Here is a 24,813-nt window from a genome sequence, read left to right as displayed (position 1 = left end):
ACTACAACAGTTACTAACATGATTATTCCTCCATATACAAGGCACTCGAGCCAGAGAAAGCCTTTTGTTTCTTTTTTTTGGCTGAAACAAAGCCTCAAAACACACTAATTTGCCAATGATGAACCACAATCATGTGTAAAATTATGAAACATCATCCATCATGTCCATGGTGAATTGGTGATAGAAGCTTTCCAAAGGTTTTCCACAAACCCAACATGACAGGCTGTTACTTCCCTGTGACCTTCGATCGGTCCCGCAGTCGCAGGGGTAGCCTCAGGTTTGTTAGAAGTTCTTCTTCCGGTGTTGCATTTCCCACTTTTTTTTATTTCTTGAATTTCATTCTTACCATCTTTTTATTTGTTTGTTTTGGATGATTGGTATGTTAACTATGAACACTTTGGATATGTTAATTTTTTTTGGTCTTAAAACAATAAGGTTGGTTACTTCCCTTGCTCCTTTGACACTCTTTTTGATTAAGTGGTTTATGTACCAAAGTAATGGGGTTTGTTTATTGCAAGGTTTCAGTTTTGAATTTGGTTTAGTTCTTCATTCGTACCATTAAAATTCACTGATATATTATAAGAAAATATTTTCATTATAAAAAAAAAGATAATTTTTTGCTTGGGTAGAAATCTCAATATAAAGATGTTTTGACTGGACACGTAATTGCCTTTGTATATCATTCTCGTGCAATAATGTCCTGGTCTTCAAATAGTCTACGACTTATCATGTGTGTCAATGCTGTGCCATCTTTACATAGTTTATGCTTTTCTTTGTTGACTTTAGTTCTTCATCTTTATATAATCAATAATAAATAACTTAATAATCACATAATGTCATCACAATTTTTACTTAGAAAATAGAGTGATTTCAACAATATTCTCTTAACGGGAGTTTTTTTAGAAGTTATTTGATTGTTTTTAAAATAATTAAAATTTGTTTGATTAGTTGTAAAGAGTAAATTACATTTTTTTTTTCATTTGGAGATATGAATATTACATTATCTTTTCCTCTTGTCAAAATTTACACTGACAGATTAGGGTATATAATCACCTGCGAAGGACTAACAACATTTGTGTGTCTATGTGAGATGAGGAATGAACTATGATCGTTCCTAGTATATATAAAATGAGAATAAGTGATTATTTTTTATTATAGCAATATTCATTAGGTAATTGTTTCCTGCATTTTTATTTTTTTTTGCTTGATGTAACTCTAAAAAGACCCAAACAGGCAACAAGTTTTCCACCCAATCACCATTCACCACCCTTACACACAAATACCACCACCCAACACTACCATCGACAACTTTGGTTCAGGGAAAAAGGCGTGCATGAAATCGAGGACACAAGAGAGGTGTAAAATGTGACAACATTCTGAAAATCATTTCTAGAATTATGTTAGCATAATTTGGAAAGACATTTTTGGAAGGTTAATTTTTTTTTTCGCATAATTTCTAAAAAGCATTTTCAGGAATTATGTTAGCATATTTTAAGAATTATGCTAACATAATTCCAAAAATACATTTATAGAAAGTTTAAAAATTTCATGTACATAATTCAGAAAATGCTTTTTCAAAAGGTTAAAAAAAATTAACAAAAATTGTCACGTTTAACACATCTCTAATGTCCTAAACTCCATGATCACCTTCTTCCCTACACCAGAGTCGTCAACAGGGGTGTTGGGTGGAGGTGCGGCGTCGTGGTGTTGGGTAGTTGGGTGAAGGAGTATTTTGCTCTATTTGGCTCTTTTGGAGGTGCAGGAAGCAAAAAAACGAGATATGCAGGAAACAAATGTCTATCCATTAATCTACCCACTATGGAAAAGCCGTTATAAGAGCTAGGTTGTTGATTCCTTACACTTCTCAGGTTGCTTCTTGCACTCTTTCTGAGTGTTTTTTTTTTTAACCTTTTGGATTAGTCATTTCGAAAGCCGAAAAGGGAATGCATTTTGGAGGTTTATTTTACATTTCAGATTGGTCATTCCAGTAGACAAAAAGGGAGTGCAGGAAGCAACTTCGAAGTGCAGGAAGCAATAGCCTAAGAGCTATAAACCCAACAAGTGTTTATAATAGCCCAATTACTTGTAAGAAAAAATAGAAAGCCCAATTGAAAGGTTACCCCACAAACAGAAAAGGTTAGTAGGGACTAGGGACTCCACGAAATTGATATTCAATAAGTTTTAGCAACTGGTGACTATAAAGTCCAAGTACGATTAAAAAAAAATTCAACTCTCCCATTTGGAAGGAAAAACTTTAGAAATTGCACAAAAAATACAGGGCCAGGAACATGGAAGCCACAAACAAAAATGCATGAAAAAGTACATTTTGAGTGAGTCGGTGTGTGCAGGGACAGAGGCTCATCTTTCTTGATTAAATATGTTGGATTGTTCAACCCATTTTAAATTAGAATCTATGTCTCACTCTCGTTAGATCCATTTTGAGTCATTGTTCGGTCATGGCCCCTCAAAACATTTTTACAATTTTTCAACAAAAAAAAATATTGAGCAAAATGCAAAGAGTGGTAAATTGGTGTTTCACAATTTTTCAACAACAGACCAGTGAAAACAATAGATGTTTCACCATATTTAACATTAAAAAAATTCTGAATTTTAGACATACTAGATGTCAAACTAAGGAAAATTATGTCTTTAAGAAACTAGTTAGATGCTATATTGGTTGAAGTTAAACAACATTAACTGCCAATGTTTTTCAAATTCTGTCCAATTTCATAACAAGCAATGAGTGGTACTTGTTATTTGTAGGTTCATCTAAACATCGGAGAAGAGAAAGTCATAAAGGGCCTCCGGTTGTGTGCTTTGGGGAGATGATGATCAATCTGGTCCCCACAGTAGCAAGAGTGTCCCTTGCAGATGCAGCCGCCTATAAGAAATTCCCTTCTGGAGCCACTGCCAATGTTGCTGTTGGAATTTCTAGACTTGGAGGCTCAGCAGCTTTCATTGGCAAGGTGAAATTCTCGAGAATATTACATTAGCAATGTGCTCAATATACATTTTGGCACAGTTTTTTTTCCCATTATTATTGTTGTTATTGTTATTTTTATCGTTTGCAAGAATTCTTTATGCAAAATCATATTGTTGGTACTTACTGGTGACTTTGCATCGAATGTCAGAATTAGGCCTTGTTTAGACAAACTTCTCTATAAGTATTTTCAAAAACTTTTTGCACAATTTAAGATCAACTATGTACTTAACTTTTATGGATGCTATTTTCATTTAACTTTTTTAAAATCTGGTGCATAGGTTAATTTGAGCTTATAGAGAAGATCAAAACATTTACCACCTTATTTTATTCTCCTATAAGTTCTTATAGAGAAATTTATCCATATAGAGCATAATAATATTCAACACAATTTGAACCTGTCTGTACACAGCGATGTGTTTTCTTGATAATGCCTAGCTTCTCAACTTAAACATTTTGTCGTTTCATAGTTTTTGATCCCCTGATAATTCAAGAGAAAAGAAATTTGGAATACATTACAATATTCTATCTAATTTTTATGTTTCATGTCTGTCATATAAAATTGTGGTGCTAATTCTTTGGATTCTGTATGTTATGAACTCATTTTTATTTTAAGTTTAACAAAGTTCCATGTTCTAGTAAAATCTTTATATGCGAATCTTTCTTTCTTTTTAATCTACATGTGTCCATTAGTCTGACCAGTGTCTCTAATATTTACAAGGAAGGTGGGAAATGATGAATTTGGACATCTGTTATCTGATATTCTGAAACAAAATGGTGTTGACAATTCTGGCCTGCTCTTTGATGATCATGCCAGGACAGCGTTGGGATTTTATGCTCTTAAGAGTAATGGAGAATCTGAATTCATGTTTTACCGAAATCCAAGTTCTGATGTGCTCCTTCGTCCTGATGAAATTGATATGAACCTTGTATAGAAGGTAATATAAATAGTATATGGAACCAAAGGAAATCCACCCTGTATCATTTCATCCTTCATAAATTATGGCTGAAATTATACTTTATAAGTTTTCAATTAAAAAATTGGTTTTACAAGTAAAAAAAACTTTTCAATAAAGAATGGTACAATTTTATTTTCCACAAGTTGCTCCAAAACCATATCTCTTAAATTGACATAATTGTTCATTTCAGTTATTTTGTTTCATCAAGTATCTTATGTTGTGCAGGCCACGATATTTCATTATGGTTCAGTAAGTTTGATTAAGGAGCCTTGTAGGTCAGCTCACCTTGCAGCAATGAATGCTGCCAAAGTGTCTGGCTGCATCCTTTCTTATGCCGCAAATTTGGCATTGCCACTATGGCCATCAAAGGAGGCTGCTAGACAGGGCATTATGAGTATCTGGAACTACGCTGACATCATTAAGGTACATGTTTTGTGTGTGTGCACGCAAGTACGTGTGTGGATTCTCTAAAGATACATATGAGTACTTCAAAATGGTCTTTCAATGCCATTTTTAACATAAAATTGGCCTCCTAAAGGGACCAGTTGATGTCAAAAACTGAAATTGAAGAACCAATTCGGTCTCTATACTTGACATTGAAGGGCTATTTTGATGCATTGATCTTTGGAGATTGGACCAAACTGATTACATGTGTTGTTTTGTGCATGAAAATTTGTTTTGAAGTACAGGTAAGTGTGGATGAAATTCGACTCTTGACTGAAGGCGATGATCCTTATGATGACGTAGTGATCATGAAGAAGCTGCACCATTACAATCTCAAGCTTCTGCTTGTCACCGAAGGAGCACGAGGCTGTAGAGACTACACCAAGGTTCTGATCCATAACAAAATCTTGCATGATCTCTATTCTGCTTATGTTCACAAGCATAATGCTATAATAAATGCTACTGATAGGAACTTGGTATTAAGGGGTGTCTAAATTTCACATCGAGTAGTATGGGATGCTCATATAGTATTTAAATGTTTGTTTCTCCCCCCTTGACCTCTAGCTTTTAAGGGAGGATTCTCCAAGTGCTTGGCTGCTTATCAATTGGTAGCAGAGCTGGTTTCCTATGTCGTGGCCGTTGTATACCATCAATTGGAGTATTTAAGTGCTTGGTTCTCCTCCAGATAGTTAGTTTTTTTTAAGGGAGGATTCCCCTAGTGCTTGGATCTTATCAGTCACATGGGCCAAGTCCTAAACACTATTTTAGTGCAAACATTTTGTCCTAAATGCATAAAATGGAGTTCAACTGTTTCCCCCCATCTATTTGTTGATCCAAAATTTGTTTGTTACGTTTAATCATGTAGATGTTCCTTATTGGTTGCTGGTTTTGAGGTGGAAGTAATTGATACAACTGGAGCAGCTGATTCCTTTGTAGGAGGACTTTATATTCATTTATCCAAGAGGGTTGCTTGAAATTCATGAATAAGAGGTCTGCATGAAAACCTGAAGATATTTTGTTTCACATTAGGAATATTGATCCATTTAACAAGTTTATAGTTTGGAGAATTTCATGTAAAGATGTTTCATTGTATGTAAACTTTAAACTTTTTTGTTTTTTTTAATTCCAATTATCATCCATGATCCATGTGATAACCAAGAAATTGAAGCAAAGTGTTCATTCCTCTGCCATTTTTAGGATGAGAAAAGATTGAGGGAGGCTCTAGATTTTGCAAATGCTTGTGCTGCTTTCACAGTGACAGGGAGAGGAGCCATACCTTCTCTCCCCACAAAGGATGCTGTTCTCAGAATTCTGTTCTCTTACTAAAGTTCATAGAGGAGTAACACAATTGCCAATGTGGCACCTAAATTGCTGAACTGAAAGGTGTTGAATACAATTAATGTTAGTTGAGGCCTGTGGCATATCCTGACATTGAAATGGGATAACTTTTATCTGCCATAAATATTCTAACAATTTGGTGAATACTAACAATTATGAACTCATGTCTTGCTTATTACTTTTCTATTGTCAAATTTTAGATTCATGTGTTTTTAAACAATTTATCTGGGTATTATACAAATTTTAAAATATTTGACTCTGAATTGGAGGAAAATTTATAAACTATTTTATATTTTCTCTCTCATAAAATCAAAATCATATTAGTATCTTTCTTTTTCAGAGAATCCTGTTCTCTCCAACTATTTCCATTTCATTTAGAGAAAAACATTTACATTGGACCTTATAAGATAAAATGTCAACTTTAGGGAAAGAAAGCAATAAGATTTAGTGATGTCAAATTTGATTATATGGCACAATGTAAATGTAGTTATTCGAACATATTTTGTACGTATCAAATTTTGCAAGCTAATTTCCCTACAAACACACGCTATCATACATGAAAAGGCTTCAGATTAATCTACAAATAAACTTCATAATATTCAACTTTCTATATGTGATATCTATGAGATTGTCCTTCATTGTATGCATTGTCACTCTTTACTAAATTTTATAAACGTTCAATAATTATTACTTTTATCAACAAAGAAGGGTATTTTAGATACAGTCCAAAAATCTTGGTTAATTTCACTAGTTCTAGCAAGCCAAAATTTTTACCACGTCCTAACTAATAAAGCTCAGAAATGAGGAAAGACAAACACATACCCTAATCATAAAATTGGAAAGTTCTTTATATAATATAAGCGATAATATTATTCATCTCAAAGTATTAGGAAACGTGTGATATTTATACATTGCAGTTGGGCTTCTTATTTCATACTAGGCAAGGATTAAATTATCTTCAACTAGATAGACCTGGGTAGTCCAATGAACAATTCAGTCTCCACTTCTGAACTTGGACTGCTTTCTGCATAGGGTTGAATTTCTTTCGGATCCTTTGTTGCTGGCTGTGGCTGGATACCATACTGCATGAGAATTTCAGTTATATATTATTAGGCTTTCAGTCTAGTTGAAAGGTTTCTAAAATCTTAAAAAAAGCATGTTAAGAAAACACTCTAACATACTCTTTTTGACACAATTTTTTTCTTCCAATTAGGTGAAATTCATTTAAGTTCTAAACAAATGATGTAATATGATGTAATTTACACCTCCTATTTAATGAGTTTCATTTATTATTTAATGAAACCTACATGAATTTCACTTAATAGTGGAATGTGAGTTGAAAAGAAAATGGTAGAGTGTATTGTTTGTATTCCTCCAAATCTAAAACATGTGCTCAACAAACATATCCAAAGCAAATTATAGACAGCAGTAACAGTAGAGTAATTTCACCTGCTCACACAGCCTAGCATTTTCAGCATATAGGGCTCTTTCCTGTATTGTAATCAAAACACACTAGTTAGCATCTCTTTAATGTAGTCCAAGCTGATATGATTTTTTTTCCAACTGTTAGAAATTAAGGGAAATAAAACAACTTTCATTCTGTTTACAAAAAAATATTCATGAACTCAGAATGATACAGAATTAAATTCAAACACAAAATATCAAGTAGTAATTCTGATAACACCAGTTTCAGATGGTAATTAGTCACAACTACATGGAGTCTGCGTCTAAATTTTTCAGAAAAATAGTTGAAATTAAATCAACTTTAATGACATGCAGATCCCTCCTATGCAGTTGTCCCCAGTTGGAATTGGACTTATGTTTTAAAATGGTTCCAAATTTGTTTTTCTCTAACTTTTTGTAGTTTCAATTTTTGGTTGATATAAGGTCCAAAAGACCTAACGTGGAAGGTTGAAAAATCAATGATTGAGATTGTGGTTAAATGCATACACATGTATAACTCCTTTGCTCACTCTCTAAAGTGAATCTCCGAATCTAGAAGTGCTAAATTTAAAGTAAGCTAAATGTGCCACAATGAGGCTAATTGGATCACATAACCTGGAATTAAATACTCTTTATAGAAGAAGTCAAGTTCCAACATGTTTACATTGGCATTCCAGTTTCTTATCACACTGACAATTAACAAAATCAAATGCAAGATGACATTCACAAATTCAACTCCAACCACCTCAACTATATGAATAACTTACCTTCTCTTTTAGTTGATCAATTTGTTCCTTGTAAACTTGATTCTGAATAATGGAAAGTTGGGATTCAGGTATTTATCAAATTGAAATATTAAAATAAAAATAAATTATGAGCTTGTTAATCTAACCTTTCTTGCACGAACATTGCTTACACTCCTTTCCAATTGTTGTTCTATCTGTTGCAGTTCTTCTAAGGAGCATGACCCCAAACCTTCTCCCAAGAGCTTCCTGAGGGATGAATAGTACACAGAATATATTTTTTATTTTTATTCTTTGTGAGATAAATCTAATAGTGAATATAAACAAGTTACGAAGATGGATTGAAAAGCAAGATCTTGAACCGTTTTGAAGCCTCAAGAAGCTCAATCTTCTTCATCAAGTTTGCTGTTTCTTGCTTCAAATGCTGCCACATATTACACAAGTTCATTCAGTCCTCAGTATTCCAAAGTTGAATGATTGTCTATGATAAAGAAAACAGTAAATAAAAATAGAAATAAAAGAAATGCCAATTAACCAATACGCTTTATTCTCATGTTCATGTTCATATCCGACATGCATATACAGTGGGAATGTTCAAGACATGAGTGGAGGGTTTCTAGAATTTATGGTTTTTCAGGATAGTTATGTTAAGAATTTCACGTTCTCTGGTCTAAATGTGGCTGTCATGTTTAATTATATTAGCTATTTAATTCAATGGGCTTCATTTTATGTGGTGTACTTTGGTGAACCTATACCTTTCTAAAATTGGTGTGAATGTAATGAGTTGATGGCAATATTGACCTATTAGGGAATTATAGAAATTAACCCTAATTAATCATATAGAAGAAAGCAATTGGTCGTGGTCCATGATATACCCAATAACAACATTTTTTCTTCTTCCCATCAGGAAGAGAGATGGCAGTCTTATTAAGGAACTAAGGCAATTTGGTTGAGAGAGACCACATACCATTCCTTTTTGTATGTGATTGATTGTTATAGAGATTCCACAATAGCTGGCGATCAATTGTAATTGATCCAGCTATTTATATAAATTTTATAAATATTTTGATAATATGGCAAGAGGTACATCCTAGGTTTTCACAGTTTTGTTATTGGATGTTAGCATCTAAAATCTTGACTAAAGTTTAAGAGTAAAGTTTTTCCAACTATAAGAGTTGGTCATCATATTTAATTAGCATTGTTAAGAATATGAGGGAATAAAATATTGAGAAGATTTCTAGCAATGGATCACAAGACAATCGTACAAGAGAATTTGACACCAAATACAACTCAAAATATTAAGATATTAGATTTGTGAATCATTGTCACTTAGATTTGATCAATATGCTCATTTCTATCCAATGTTGGATTTTTTACTGTCAAACTTGCACCCCAATAATCTAAGTGTGAATATCTTTCCACATGATATAAAATCACCCTCAATCGAAATCCTTTCCGTCCACGAGTATCTAATGATGATTCTAGAGCTTAACTATTGTTGACAATAACCTCCACATTGCCATGAAAACTTTCGATAAAGGAATCCACATATATAGATCCATCACCAGTTTTTCCATGTCTCATTACTCATCTGAGTTGTAACATCCAATTTTTTCATAAATAAATTAAAAAGTTTTTTTAGTAAAAAAATAGAGATTTAGAAAATGATGAGATTTTTATAATTAAATAAATAAGAAAAAATGATGTTATTAATTAAAATAATGATTTGTAGGAAAAAAAAGAAGATATTTGGTTTATTCATTTCATAGGAAATAAAATAGAGTATTTGTTTATAAAATAAAATAAAAATAAAGTAAATAATAGATTGTAAGTACCCTAGCTATAAATAGAAACATCTTAAGTTAGTTTTCAAATGACCATATTCTCTCTACGCCTCCTTTCCTCTCAATTTCGTTTTCTCTTCTCCTCCAGCCAAAATCCTCTCTTTTTCCCGCATACCACCAAATCTGTCTCATAAAAACAACAATCTCGGACTCATTCAGTGTTGGATCATCATGAAATTTGAGTATCGGGTTCATAACTCATTTCCAAACATTCTCACCATTGGAAATTACGAAAAGATGTCGGAGCTGAGAAAAATACCCTTTGTATCGCAGCTTTTTCTTTTCCTATAGAAATCCAAAATTGTCTAAGTAAAAATACGATCTTTGACTCGTTAACCGTTGGATTGTTGTGAAATTTGGATATGTGGTTCGCAATGCATTTCCGAACATATTCACCGTTGGGATTTGGAAGATAATATCTGTGGAGGGAGAAATACTCATCGCACATACACAGTTGAATGGACACTTCAATCCCTTCTCCTTCTCTCTAACGTTTGGGAATCTTATCAGAGCAATCAGAGGAAAAACTTGAGGAATCTCAGGAAACTGTTAGGGATGTCACTATCACTGTCAGAATACACACATGAGCTCGCTTAGAGGTAAGGGATGAGTTTATCGCAATTGGAGTTAGAATGAAAATGTGTAAGAATTCTTAGGAAATCAAATTGGGATTTATTTTAGGATGTTTATTGTATTATAATTCTTTTTGTATGATTATGTGAACTGTTTGAGGAATTTTACTCCTAGTGTTTTGAAAAATATTTTTGTATGATTTGTTTGTGTTTTGGATAAGATTTAGCATGATAAATAATTATATTGGAATCGTAAAACTTTGATTGAAATTGTGTATAAGTGATAAATTAAATATGTGATGAGTTGTGGGATAACATGTTGCTTTGCAATTATAATATTGTTATTGAAATTGAGTATAAGTGCAAAGTTGAACATGTGTTGATTTGTGAGATACACGTAAACATGTGATGGTGGATTGTGACTTTATGAGATATGAAATTGTGAACATGAGATTCAGCTGTGAATAAGTAAGTGGTTAACACTTGATGTGAAAATATTTGTGTTGTGAATTGTGAATTATACAATAATCCGACTAGTGTTTATCTTGAGAAAAGTGTTTATGCACAGTGTTAAAGGAAAAATGTAGGTTTCCTAGTTAGGAACTAGTGTTAAATTATAGCTCAATGTGTTAAACATATTTGAAACATGAGTGTGAGATCGTGGATATTATATAATTCATGAGCAGTGTTTGCTTATAATATTGTTGTTAAAATTGAGTATAAGTACTGATGTGCCATTATTTTCTCCTATTTCTTAACCCTTTTTGCACCATTTTAATTACTGATTAGTCTTAATTGTCAAATTAATTATGCAGTTTTATCATTTGAACCTATTCGACTAATTTTGTGTTTTTAATTTAATTTCAAGAGAATAATAAGCAATTGGGCTTTAATCTTATGGATTTAATACTGCACTTAGGATGGAACGAGCCATTCCTATTCTGAAATACATAGATGTTCTTAAAATTGAGAAGTGGGATCCCTCAAACCAAATGTACTTGATGATAATGAAAACAGCCATTCCGAAATCAATTCCAGGTTCTATTACTAAGAGTAAAAGTGACAAGAAGTGGAGCAATATTTTGCTAAGAATGAAAGGACAAAGACAAGCAACCTTCTAGCAAAACTTGTCTCATTAAAGTATAAGGACAAAGGAAACATAAAGAGTACATTATGAACTTGTCTAATGCCGCATTAAAAATCAAGGCACTAAAGTTAGAGTTGTTTGAAGGCATGCTTGTGAACTTAATTTTGATCTCGACCAACAAATTTTCAATAATTGAAAAAGTTATAACACTTGAAAGGATAAATGATTCTAGAACGAGCTTATATCTCACTATGCAAGAGCAGGAAAGATAGTAATGGGATAAGAAAAAAAGTGCTCATTTGGCCTTAACCTCTCAAAATAAGGATAAGAACAAAGCTATAGATATCGAAGGTTCTTCTCAGAAGAAGAAACAAAAGAAGGAAGATGAAAATTTTACCTACAAATTCAAAAGTTAATTAGGAAACATAAAGAGAACGAAAGGTGCACTTTCAACTTTTGTTTGTTTTGAATTATTTTGTTTTTTTAACCTTAAATTGTTGGAAATAGTATTGGAGATCATGAACAATTACTTCCTAAGTCATGTTTTGATATTGTCCTTAAAGACTTATACACAGTATCTCATTCAAGTTCTCCAGGATACAATAGGAACCTCTCAGATATGTTGAGGCTACAGAACTAGTAAGGGTGAAAACTCAAACCCAAAGAAGAGAGACGAGATTTTTCTCGGTGTGTCAAATGTAACATCCTGATTATCGACTCCTTGATGACTCACACATTATAACACTTCATACTTTGACACTTCACACCTAGAATCAATGACTATCGAAACTTTTTGACGTGTTTTTTTTTCACTCACACACTTTTCAAAAAACTTGATAAGATCAACAATGCTAACACTTTGTGATAGTTTGAAATTAAGGCTAATAAAATCTTAATTATAATAATTGATACAGTAATTAAAAACTTTTAATGACCCAATGCTAAAATAAATTCAAAGCCAAAAATTCCATAGTTTTCGTAATCAGGCCAAATCAAAATCCGTCACCTTTAAAACAAGATTTTCTGGATAAGCTTTTTCATTCAAAATAATTCTCAAAAGCATTTAATAAATAAAATGTAAAAAATTAAACGGCCCATTATCTCACATGTAGGGAGACAAATGGACGGATTTGCACTAAAATAAGAAGCGATTATTCTAACAGTTTGAAGCTCAAAAAGGTAAATTGAAAAGTGGTTGGAGAATGCAGGTCATGCCTAATTATCAAGGAGTTAATTATCAGCCATTATCAGAAAGATGGACCCACCACAACTTACTGAACTTGCCAACTACCAATCACCTGGATTAGCATAGAATTTACTAAATAAGGTTTTCTACTGAATTTCACAACAAGACACTCGATCAAAATCATATATATTTTATCTTGCATTATTTTTATCCCTTTCTTTAATATTTTTCTTTACAGCTTTCAATCTTTATTTTTCACGTAAATCATATCTTCTTCCACTTTTTTATTTGCCTACATCAAATGCTTATTAAGGTAGCTTGGGAACTCATTTATTGAGAAGAAGATCCCCCTTAATTTTCAGTACTAAGTGGGTGTTTAGATCCACGTCCTCCAACAAATTCGCACGGACGCCAAAAAAGTGAAGTAACTTTCTCAAACTTTCTGTGTATATTCATGGTAGACATAAAGAGAGAAACTCTTGATCGGTGTTTTTGAATTTTTTTCCAAACAGATTATAAGTCGCTTGATCATTATTTTAGAATTGTATTGGAGCAAGGTTAGTCTATCCATTTGGTTAAAATTATTTCATACGACAATAGAAGCACATGCATTTTTTATTCTCCCCAAAAAAGTTTGGTAAACAAAAAATCATTATGAGGAAGGGAGAAGTCTATATTAACCTGTGTGAGACCATTTTACAAAGCCTTAGTGAGAATATCTAGAGGTATCTTGTAATATAATGTTTATATTTAGATATTCTAGCAGCATCTAAATACTAGATAATGAATAGAAATGCCAGACTATAACTGCAAAACAACAAAAGGGGAAAGGGGTAAATAACCTGCATATTTTGTTCATCAGATCTGTTCACTGTTTGAGCACTCCTGTTATGCCTGCGGTAGCGTTCAATTGTGTCCTGCATGCTGTTTCATGAAACTCAATATTAATATAAACTGATCCATGGTCAAGAAAAATATGTAACCAGAAGTTGCTTAAACAACAGAAAAAATACAGAGAACATATATAATCAATGTCTTCCAAAGTATCTAGCACAAAAGTTAATGACCATCTTTGACATAAATTAAATGGGAAATTGAAAATGGGAGGGGAAGTTTTAAATTTTAATTTTGTTAGATGCATGTTAAACAAATAAAGCAGGAGTGATATCCATTGAAACTAAGTAAAGTCATAAGTTACTTATTACCTTGCTTAACTTGATAATATTTTATCTTGATAAAATTTAACTAGTAACATAACTCTAATGCATGTTCTAATATATTTTTTATTCTAGACTTTCGGTTAGGTTAGCCTAGGTTATAGGAAGTCCTCCCATATAGGGATCAATACTTTGTCAATTTCTTTTCCAATGTGGCACTTCTTTACCTATATTCAACTGTTAAGCTTATTTGTTATTTTTAGTTTCTAGCTATATTTTTGTTCATAAATATAAAAATGCCATTTATTTTTATATTGTTTCATGTTTTTAATATTTTGTGAAGAAAATGGTGAAAATAACATTTCCTTACTTTTACCATCTAACTTCACAATAAAAAAAAATATAAAGAAACTGAAGTGTAAAAGTTTTAAACATTATTATTAATAAAATTGTATCGACAATAAAAACGAAAAACCAAACCAAAGACCTCCTAAAGTTTTCTTTATTTTCGTTCCTCTGGTTTCCTTAAATTTCGAAAAATTTGATGATATAAAAAAAACTACAATAATTTCTTTGATCATTATTTCTTCCGCAAGAGGATGGACTTTGAGTAATTTTATTTTGGGGAGGCCCCTCACAAAACAAGTGGCCTTGCCCCTATCTTTTTCTGTATAACTTTTAGTCAAGTGCCATCTACTATACACTAATAATTAGAATAAAATATAGATAAAATCCTTTTAGGTGTTCGTGTTGTCATCTTTTAATAAAAAGGTCAAAAACCTATGCATTGTAGTCATGTCTTTTTCTTTTTGAAATATTATGTTTTTTTATTAGAAAACAAAGCACTAGAAAAAAAAAAAAAACTTTATCTAAATAATGTCCTTACAACTAAGTTGAGTAACTATGAAATTCATCAATAGAATATAAAAACAGTTACAAAATACAATTAGAACACAGTGCATGTAATAAATTTAAGAACAAACAAGCGTACGAAAAAAAATTCTGCATTGATTTTGGTTTCATATATAACGCGAAGTTTCTAAAGACTGGGCTCTGAGAATTGAACTTTCGCTAGGATTCAAGAACATTAAATTACACGCAGGATGTAGTCATTATTCATTAACGAGAATATTAATGATATTGTTTCATTTGAAGACTCTTGAAAAAGAAAAAAAGAATAAGGAAAAAAAATACTAATTGTCAGAAGGTGGTGCGAAAAGACTCTCACACTGTTTGTTGGATCGAATAGGATCCCCTGCAGTTCAAAATGAACTGCAGCATGTGCTGTTATGCCTTATGAATCTCATCTCACCCTTAAAATTTATTAAACTAAATTTCAAAAGACAAATGTATCATTTCATACATTAAATCAAAGGACGATTCATGCAGTTCTTTTCATAAATGATCTTGATCCGTGTTTGTTATATAATATTATTATAAATAAGTTTAAAGCATGGATTATTTATAAATATAAATACATATGTAACTTATATATGTGCCTAATTTGAAAAGTTAAAATACATATTTGTAAATAAAGTCTAAAGCATGGATTATTAACCTAACTTCTTTTTCTATTATTCCATTTAGCTGCCACATGCACATTTTTCAGAAGGTATCATATATTTATAGATTCAATTTGTCAGTATCCTTCTTCCTCATTCATTAATGTCTGACTTTTAAAATTGAGCCTTGATGAACTATGAATTTCGATATTTCTACTTATATTACTTGATTTGGGGGTGCGGGTGGTTACAAAAATCTAATTAGATTTAAAATCTAGTTAGATTTTATTCGTATTTGAAAAAAAAAAAACACTTGGTTTGTTAGAAAATATTGAATGAGATTAAGGAAAAATTCTTGTGTGACACAAACACAACACATCACCTTAGGCACGACCAATGAGAAATTTACAAGTAATTAAATTAAAATAAAAAATGTCAAATTGTAAATAAAAAAATTGAAAAAAGATCACAATTAATTTTACAGTTTTCTTGCTCGTTTATTTTTAACAGCACAATTTTCTTCCTCTGTCTTTCTAACTATTGATCAACATTGTTCCCTTACTATGTCTCCATTGGTACCGATCATGAACTCCATTTATCTCCCTGGTGTGCCCCTCATGAATAGAACCATCAATGTAAAACTTCACATGCAGTTTTTTATCATTAAATCATTTTTGCAGGAGAAATTGCATTAATAAATTGGAAATTTGAGGTGATGTGTTTGTGTGAAACAAATGCATGCAATGTTAAGTGAGTGATATGTGTCGTATCTTGCAACGGTTAGGGTTCAATTGAAAACGAAAGAGGGGAAAATGGCTTGTGGTGTGTTATGTGCACTAAGAAATAAAGTTTTATTCTTTTATCATTTGGGACTTTCAATTTTAGGATTTTTACATAATTTGTTGTAGAAACAATAAAGAAATAGGCATTACAATCTCTTCCCCCACACTTGAGAAATGTTGTTCAGCAGCCAGAGATGGAGGAAGAAGATGGTTACACTAAAAACGTATTTGGGAGGAATTAGGATTACTCTCCTGTCTTTTTTTTATTAAATGTTGAATTTTATATTTTATTTTTATTTTACTGGTTGACATTTTTTAAATTTTAATCTGATTAGCTGCAAATTTTTCATTGATTGTGCCTAAGAGTGATGTGTTGGGTTTGTGCTCACAAAAGAATTTCTCGATTAAGTATATAGCACATGAGACATTAGAGGATCAATTTCAAATATTTTTGTTGCATTCTAAGATAACAAAAGCCAATGCACTTGAGTTCCAAGTTATCATTTTTTAAGTTAATTTTTCCTTCTGTAAAAAAAAAGGTTAGTTTTTCCAAACACATATATCACAATATAATTAAGGTAAATCTCAACTAATGTCTTAAGAATATTAGTTAAGGAACTTAAAATAAAAACATTTTTATTGAGAAATGAAAAATTATATTGTTCATGATTTTTTTTATGCTTTTGTATGATTTAGAAATAAATATTTTTTTCTTTTAATTTCTTAACCAATACCCTTAGGACAATGGTTAGCAGCACCTTATAACCCTAAACCATTAATGGTAAGAGGACTTGAAAAGGCTAAATAGTCTATACATTTGAAATATTTTTCTTTACAAAGACTGGACTTTGGTGTATCTCATTCATACTAAACAATATTTGTGAATAATGTGTTCAAATTATTCAAAGTTATAACTCAAATCTGAGTGCAAGCTTACCTGAACTATCTAGAACTTCATGCTATCATTTTAAATTAAGTTTGTAATTTGTGTTTCAAAATTATTGCATAATAGTAAAAAGCATTTAGATTGGAAGAAAAAAGATAGTGGATATAGGATAGTTTTTAATTATGTATAGTATATATAGACAGTGCTCATATTGAATCTTAAAGCAAATGTGTGACAGTGGAATTTGACATGAGAAAAACAGTACTACAAAGTGGAGATTGGGGAAATATTTATATATTGGAATTAAAGAATAAAAACAAAGGTTCTCTTTAAGAATATGGCATGGATACTCTTGTGATTTTGAAACATGTATTACTTTATTTAATTTTTTTTGGACAAATAAATCTGTTAAATAATTTATTTTTTTCATTTTGTTGGCTTCCAATTATTGAATACTAAAGCATTCATATCTTTGTAATTACATGTTGATTACTTAATTATTTCAAATATTTATCTTAATAAAAATGTGTATCATAATAATATGATTTTTTTTTTCTAAAAAATTAGGTACCCATACAACATGCAGTTCTTATCTGGTTATACTTTTTGAGGATACAACGTACAACTTGTAAATATTCAGCTCGTATTCCAAAGCTGTGGCACACATGCACAAAGTTCATAGAAAATGTGTAATGAACACAGATCCAATTCCTCTAAAGTAAAAACTTAAAAGGTACAATAACTCATTATAGTTTGAAGGTTTAAATATGTTTAAAGTCTTTCATAAATAATTAAATTTTGTTTTATGTTCTTAATAAATTTTTTTGTTATTTTGAATTTTTTATATATTAAAATATTTGTATCCATCATTAATTAAATGATTGACATGTTATTTTATAAATTGATCTTTTTAACATTGTCAATAATTGTGATGGTGTCATATCATCATTTAATTAACAATAATGATTTAAAACCAAAAAAATTAATATATTAGAATTTCGAAACAATGAAAAAAATTTATCAGAAACTCAACAAAATTCAATCATTTATTAAGGACCTTAAACATATTTAAATTTAAATTTTATAAAAATAAAAATCAATTATTGATTTTAAATGTACATAAATAACAAAATTATGAATGTGTTGAAATATTAATCATTAATTTTCTCATCAACCATTAAAATTATTAATTTTATACTCTCACTTTAGAAGAAGCAAATCCAATAAACACACCATCCAAACATTTGAACAAGGTTTTTTCAATTATTGCCTATTGTTTAGAATTTTCAACCCTAATCATATTCAACTAGCCTCACAACCAAAACCCTAGCCAATCATAATTAATTGTTAAATACTTCATGGAAGTCAATCTGACACCGACCATTGTTTTGAAGGGCCATATACCAAGCCAAAGCTTGATACATGAAATTAAGCTCTAAAAACTTCATATTCATATATTATTTGGCTTCAAACACACCTAATGTGCCACAACTTAGATAAATTCAATATAGCTCCACCCTATGCATTCTTTTCTAATACATTCCGGCTGAAATTATGATATTTGGTATGGGATGTAAAAGGGTACAAGCATCCTTTGTACTTCCATTAATGAGATTTATGTTTTCACAAAAAGAAAAGAAAAATTAATTCCACCTTTTTACAAGTTACTATAAGTTTTTGGAGATTTATTGGTGGGTCTGTTAAGAGTTCCGTGTAGGCATGTTGATAAAGCTTAGGTTTTTGAGTTCCTCTCAAGAATCAATATTACAAAATAATGGGAAAATGAATGAAATGCTACACACTGGATACAAGTTAGGGTAGTTAAAATGGAGAAAGACATCATAGTTATTTGTGACTGCAAAATACCTATCAAACTCAAAGGATGAAGCCAAAACTATACTCTACAAGTGAATGCTAAAGTTTAAAGGGACAATAGGGGGAAAAAAGTGAGAATAGTGTGAATGAATGTGTTAAGATAAAAAAAAAAAGGATGAAATACAGAAAGATTAATGTGATGGAAAGAATATCAGTGAGATATATATTGAGCAAATATTATAAGAAATCGGTTAAGGTGATTTTATCACATGCAAAGAAAGCTATTGGAAGCATCGGTAAAGAGATTATACGGTATGGTTTTAGTCCTATAAAAAGTGATAAAAAGAGATTAAGAAGGACATTAGAGAAAAATTTTAAAAGGGATTTTTATGGTTTTTAGTTGAGACTAATGTTTGATTCATATATTTGATTTCACTTAGTGACATAAGAGTTTTAGTCTCCGTGAATATATTAATCAGTTCTTAATTAGAACTACATTGACAGATTTCGAACTTGTCTAAAGCTAGTTGTATTATGTAAGATTAAAATGTCCCTTGTCTTCAACTTTAATAATATTCTTTTACTTACAAAAAAAATTAAATATATTCTCAAATTGTAATTCAAAGCAAACTGAGGTGAACAGTTGCAAATTCTTAATATTCAGCTAAAACTCATCAAGTGGCAGTAGCACACTAGAAGAAAAAGGTCATAGAAGTTGCATGAATAACTGGCACAAAAGATAGTAATCATAGTCAAAACCCTAGCTTGGGTGATGTACTTAATTCGAGGGGCCAGTTTCACGTGCCAAGCCTTGATCAGTAATTCTACATTCAAATAATTTGTGTTAATGCTGTTGTGGCACAACTAAGATTAATTCAGTTTAATTTCACTTACAACTAATAATATAAGGTTTTATTAAATAAATAAATAATTGTCTGAAGCTTTCTTGCCTCCATATGCCACAAAACAATTGTCACAAGCAGCCAACCAATAAGCTGCTAAGCCCTTACACTAAAGAAAGAAAGAAAGAAAAAAGTACACTTCTCTCGATCATATAAAAGAATGAGACTGCTAAGAACTTGTTTAATATGTAGTGATGGTATTGAAAGGAATGCCGTTTGACAGTTCACGTGAGAGGAAAACCAACATGTTTATTGTCTATCAGCACAATGTACTTTTTAGAAAATAATTTTTGAAAAAATAAAAAGGAGTAACTTTTAAAAACGAAGAAAATTTATTCAACATATACTTCTTTCAAAGAAAACTAGTTTTTATGAAATAAATTTTGAAATATCATTTTTAAAGGCAAATCCATCCTTTCCACACCAAGTCTTCCAAGTTAAATCTTTTAAATCAATTCAATCAAGATGAAAAATATACACTAGGTTTGCTACAAAATCCAAACTAGTAATGCAAGCGGAGCAGAGTTATATGGCACATGAGCAATATATATATATATATATATATATATCGGCCAGATGTGGAAAGTTTTAGAAACAACAATTTATTACATAGCTTAGTTCAAGAATAGTTCAGCCAAAACACATTATTGGAAGTACAATTCGGTTTTCAATCTGAATTAGTACATTTGAACTGTAGGTCACATAAGAAGCCAAGAAATGCAAAGAGAAATATTTATGAGATCTAGTCTGAGTTGAACAATCTTTTAGCTTTTTCTTTGGAGAGAAATATTAATATCTTCTTCATCAAATGTCTATGAACTATTAACCTTAAAATAAACCTTACTAGCTTAATTACCTTCCTTTCTCTATGGGGGCAAGGATTATGTGTAATTTATTTTCTTTATGTATATTAATAATTAAAACTATTCTCATTTCAACTTGTGGAAGACCAAAAGGAAGTTGGCTCACCAGCACAATGACTCAACAAGAGCCGCGTACAGAAGGAAGAGCTACATGTAACAAGATATATTACCACATGTTGGCCCTTTATCTGTGGATTGTTTTTTTGTTGTTGTGGGAATCATGGACAAAAAACATGCAAGTTGATATTAAAATTCAAAACATTAATCACCTTAAGCCCAAAGTATAAAATCACAGGAAGGATAGAAGAAGTAGAAGTATATTAACGTATATAATTTTAATTTTTTTTTCTACAAAACTTAAGAAAATTTCTGATAAGTTGCAGGTTCCCTGAAAACACTTCAACTTTAAAGCAAACATAGTAACATATCATGCGTCAGCCATTCAACCATATGGTTGAAAAAATCCTACAAGCATACAATGGTACCTTGCAGTTTTAACTGCATATTATTCCATAACTTCATCAATAGTCAATTTTAGTCAACCTCACTTAACGAGAAAAAGCTTTGTCGTTGATGTATTCCTAATAAAATATTTTCAATTGTACCTTTTATGCAACTCAAAAAGAAATAGGAAAGGTAAAGGACATGTACAGATAGGTATGGTTTTGAAATTATGTTTTTGAGAAACCACTCTCACATCATACTTAGTTACTGATGACTATATATAACTCTGGTTATTAAACAAATTCATCAGCATTCGGACCCAATTAATTAAATAACAACAGTTTGCAGTTTCAACTACAAACTATATATAATCTAGAAGTTCTTACTATAATAATAATGAAATTATGAAAACATAAACAGCCTCGTAAGGAGGTTAGTGTGCCTCTAGTTTTGAAAACTGTGGTGATACACCGCACATTATTTCATGGAACATTGGAACTTCACAAGCTCCTCGCTAACGGAGTTTTATTTTTCCTTTTCTTTTCACAAACTATATCAGTTGAACAAAATTTGCTCACTTTGTTGAGTCATATTACAAGTCTGAATCATGAGACCTTATTTCTTCAACCCAAAAGTAATATTAATTTATTGATGGAGAAAGATATTATTGGAGTCATATAATCATAGTTATGTAGTGCAAGTCATTATATGGAGTCCTTTCTCTCTATTATATCTCTCTCAAGAAATTGGATGTCAGTATTTTAGTACGTTTGATACAGTGCTAGGTCTATAACTGCATGCATGTGATGGCTCTTTTTTCATTGTTGAAGGAAACGAGTACATCAACTTTCAGAATTTTTCCTTTTTATACAATAAGTGCACCCTTTATTCAATTACAAAAAAGAAATAATAGAGGAAACAATAATGATATTTTAACAACACTATGAATGTATGCAACCACCATGTTAATGTGACGAGTGATCTAACGTACGAGAAATGAAAAATGTCAGTGGAAAATGGAGTATGAAAAGATTCCTATAGAGGCAAGTTTGAAAACTATGACAGACGCTACCTTACCCCCCACCCACTGCACAAAGTGTAAGTATTGTGAATCTTTTTAAACAAATGGTACTGAAATCCAAAAACCAAGCTTAAGCATAGTGAAAGAAAGGTGAAATTGGCTTCAATGCACATGTAATTAATTAAAACACTTTGGTGATTTGTATCTCTACTAGTCTTCGGCACAACTTGTGCTTAAGATTAGCTCTTTACATCAATAAAAATTTTAGCTATCAAAAATAAAAATTAAAACACCATTGAGATAAGCAACTAAATCATTTAATGTTATCAAGTATTCAAGTGTTTCCCTAAATCCCTTAAACACTTGAATGTAATATCAAAGTCTTTCTCTAAACTGAATAGCTGAGCTCCTCAAAGCCCCAAAAGAAAAGACTTCAAATTAGGCTCCTCAGGTGTTATCCATACCCCACTGTACATCTAAGGTTAGGATTAAAAAATAGGAAAAAAAAATCAAATAACTCCTTAGCCCGTAACTCATATCTACCATTACACTTTTGAGATTATGATGAAGATCTTGAGTACTATTGAGACTGTATATGGTGTCATAACACATACATATGTCTAAATGAAATCTACTCGCTAAAAAATTGAAAGGAACTTTTGCATGAAGAGCAAAAAAAAAGTATTGTACTGCATTTAGCATATGCACGCAATCACACAAAGTAACAATTTGTGACAGAAAAATAAAAAGATCTAGAAAAGAAGAAATGTTATGACTTATGAGGATCCACATATTATATGCATACCTGGAGCTTGCAAATTCATAAAGCTTTCCTCTTGGAGAGAAAATGATGAGAGCAACCTCAGCATCACAAAGAACAGAAAGTTCAAAGGCCTTCTTCAGCAACCCATTACGCCGCTTTGAGAAGGTGACTTGCCTGCTTGTGGCGTTCTCTATGCGCCTCATCTGAGTCTTTCCTCTCACCATCTCTAAACACCTCTAATGTGTGAATCAACACCAACAAAGAGAAAAAAAGAAAAAGAAAAACTATGAATAATAGTTAGAAAAAAATGTTTTCTTTTTTCACTAAACTGAAACAAGTTGACTATATGGTATCTCAAAGGAGTCCTAACCAAGTATGATTAACCCAAAAAAACTATGCTTTCTTGTGGTAGAGGTTTCCACCAAAATTGAGCCTTCTCCAAGCAAGATTTCAAGGCCCAGAAAAGCTGAAACACAAAGAAGATTCCATCAGATGAGAACCACACATCAAAGGACAACCATTAAAAGCCAAAAATGATGTTGTGTAAACCTTGCAATATGGAGGATGTGAAGAGAGAAAAGTTAAACTGAAGCATGAAAGCAAAGCAGAAGAATAATAACCATTCAACACAAAGCCCAGATATATGCAGATTATAAGGAAAAAAAGTACCAGTAAATGTACATGACTTCCCAAAAATAAGGATCTAAAACCCAAGAAACATAAATCCCAGAGATGGTTTTTTTTTTTTGCACATGAAAAAAACAAATATGATTGATTGAAAATTGATTGTTCTTACCAACTAGGGAAAAAAAGCAACTCGGAATTGTAGTAGTTTTCAATAAGCCAGGAGATCAAGAGGGATTTGTCAAAGGAATCAGATTTGCACCAAATTAGCAAAATCCCACAAACCTTTTGACCAGTGAGGAGAGAATAGCACAGAAAAGGGAAGGAAAATTAAAGAGTTTTTGGAGAATGAAAAGAAATACCCCAAAAGAGAGGGTAGCTAGCAAGAAGTGCAGAGAGAAACTCAGAAAAAGGGAAATAGCAAGGCATATAGTATAGACTAATCAGACCAAGCTTTCCTTATTCATCCACCTATCCCCAATTGGTTCCCCCAGCCCCACCATATTAAGACACAATTGTTTTATGGTAATAGAAAAATTGAAACCTCATCTTTTTCTTCATTTGGTAAAAACCAAGCCCATGTCCAAAACAGAAACATTATTTAATAAAGAGGAAACGGATGGGGAAATATTAAAAATGATACCCCAGCCAAATTGAACCAATAAAAAGGAAAAGGGAATTAAAAAATTATTAAAATAATGTTTTATGGCTTTTTTTGGAAAATGAAAATGAAAAATGAGTGGTGGTAGGAGAGAGAATGTGGGGCTGCAGCTGCAGATGTGCATAAAGTGTGGGACAGGGAACACAGTTAAAAAGTAAGAGAATAGTACGATGGTAGAAACACATCAACCTCGTCCGTACGATGACTTACCCAGGAGCCAATGAGATATTGAAAACACACCACCTTGTCATTAAAGTCTTTATGTGACATAGAGATTTTAAATTATTATACCGTATTATAGATATTATTATTACGTTGGAGGTAGGAGTAAATTCTTATTCTAGTCTCCCAAATCCTTGGCATTAGATACTTTGTTTTTTTTTTCTTTTATAGTTTTTTGTTTTTTGAAATTAATAATTTAGTACTATTTTAAAAATAAAAAGTAAAAGTAAAAGATATTTTGCAAATTTTAATGTTAAGAAAAATTGTAAAATTAAAAACTAAATTCACCTGCATTTATAATTCTAAGAATTAGATGTATTTTATATTTTTTTAGAGAAGATAATTATACAATAAAAGTAATTTTTTTATGTTATTTAAATAATTTAAATTTTGTTAACTAATATTTTTAAAATAAAATATTAAATATAAATGATTTCAAAATAATTTATTTGTGATTAACTGTTAAATTTGTAAGATCAACAAGATCTAGTCCAGGTTGTAGATGATAAATTCCTTAAACATGTTGATAGAATTTGATTTTACGATTGTGTGTATATAAAAAAATTATTGAAAAA

General features: G+C 31.2%; 2 protein-coding genes across 2 annotated transcripts; one reads left to right on the top strand and one right to left on the bottom strand.

Moving 5' to 3' along the window:
- The first annotated feature begins 215 nt into the window (after positions 1–215).
- Positions 216–5,709, top strand: LOC114397407 (probable fructokinase-7). The gene is made up of 7 exons (XM_028359449.1): positions 216–277; positions 1,665–1,756; positions 2,764–2,966; positions 3,706–3,909; positions 4,165–4,362; positions 4,629–4,859; positions 5,581–5,709. The coding sequence occupies exons 1-7, from the start codon at positions 216–218 to the stop codon at positions 5,707–5,709; spliced, it is 1,119 nt and encodes a 372-aa protein (XP_028215250.1).
- Positions 5,710–6,545: 836 nt separating this feature from the next.
- Positions 6,546–23,843, bottom strand: LOC114394532 (MADS-box protein SOC1-like). The gene is made up of 9 exons (XM_028356141.1): positions 23,528–23,843; positions 23,102–23,197; positions 22,774–22,967; positions 13,439–13,520; positions 8,270–8,331; positions 8,057–8,156; positions 7,932–7,973; positions 7,171–7,212; positions 6,546–6,803 (listed from the first exon to the last, which is right to left on the bottom strand). The coding sequence occupies exons 3-9, from the start codon at positions 22,953–22,955 to the stop codon at positions 6,684–6,686; spliced, it is 630 nt and encodes a 209-aa protein (XP_028211942.1). The 5' UTR covers positions 22,956–22,967; positions 23,102–23,197; positions 23,528–23,843; the 3' UTR covers positions 6,546–6,683.
- Between the last annotated feature and the right edge of the window lie 970 nt (positions 23,844–24,813).

Source organism: Glycine soja, chromosome 18, assembly GCF_004193775.1.
Source record: "Glycine soja cultivar W05 chromosome 18, ASM419377v2, whole genome shotgun sequence".
In the NCBI taxonomy this organism is placed as follows: domain Eukaryota; kingdom Viridiplantae; phylum Streptophyta; class Magnoliopsida; order Fabales; family Fabaceae; genus Glycine; species Glycine soja.
Note: the sequence above shows the minus strand (reverse complement) of the source record. Positions and strands in the feature narration are given on the sequence as shown.

What these genes read in the sequence shown, in the direction of transcription:
- LOC114397407 (XM_028359449.1), top strand. Translation starts at nt 216, where the DNA reads ATGACAGGCTGTTACTTCCCTGTGACCTTCGATCGGTCCCGCAGTCGC. An exon ending in TCTATTTGGCTCTTTTGGAG is followed by an intron (nt 1,757 to 2,763) that starts GTGCAGGAAGCA and finishes TGTTATTTGTAG; the next exon opens with GTTCATCTAAACATCGGAGA. An exon ending in ATGCTACTGATAGGAACTTG is followed by an intron (nt 4,860 to 5,580) that starts GTATTAAGGGGT and finishes TGCCATTTTTAG; the next exon opens with GATGAGAAAAGATTGAGGGA.
- LOC114394532 (XM_028356141.1), bottom strand. Translation starts at nt 22,955, where the DNA reads ATGGTGAGAGGAAAGACTCAGATGAGGCGCATAGAGAACGCCACAAGC. An exon ending in TATGAATTTGCAAGCTCCAG is followed by an intron (nt 13,521 to 22,773) that starts GTATGCATATAA and finishes TTCATGAAACAG; the next exon opens with CATGCAGGACACAATTGAAC. An exon ending in CTGATGAACAAAATATGCAG is followed by an intron (nt 8,332 to 13,438) that starts GTTATTTACCCC and finishes AATATGTGGCAG; the next exon opens with CATTTGAAGCAAGAAACAGC.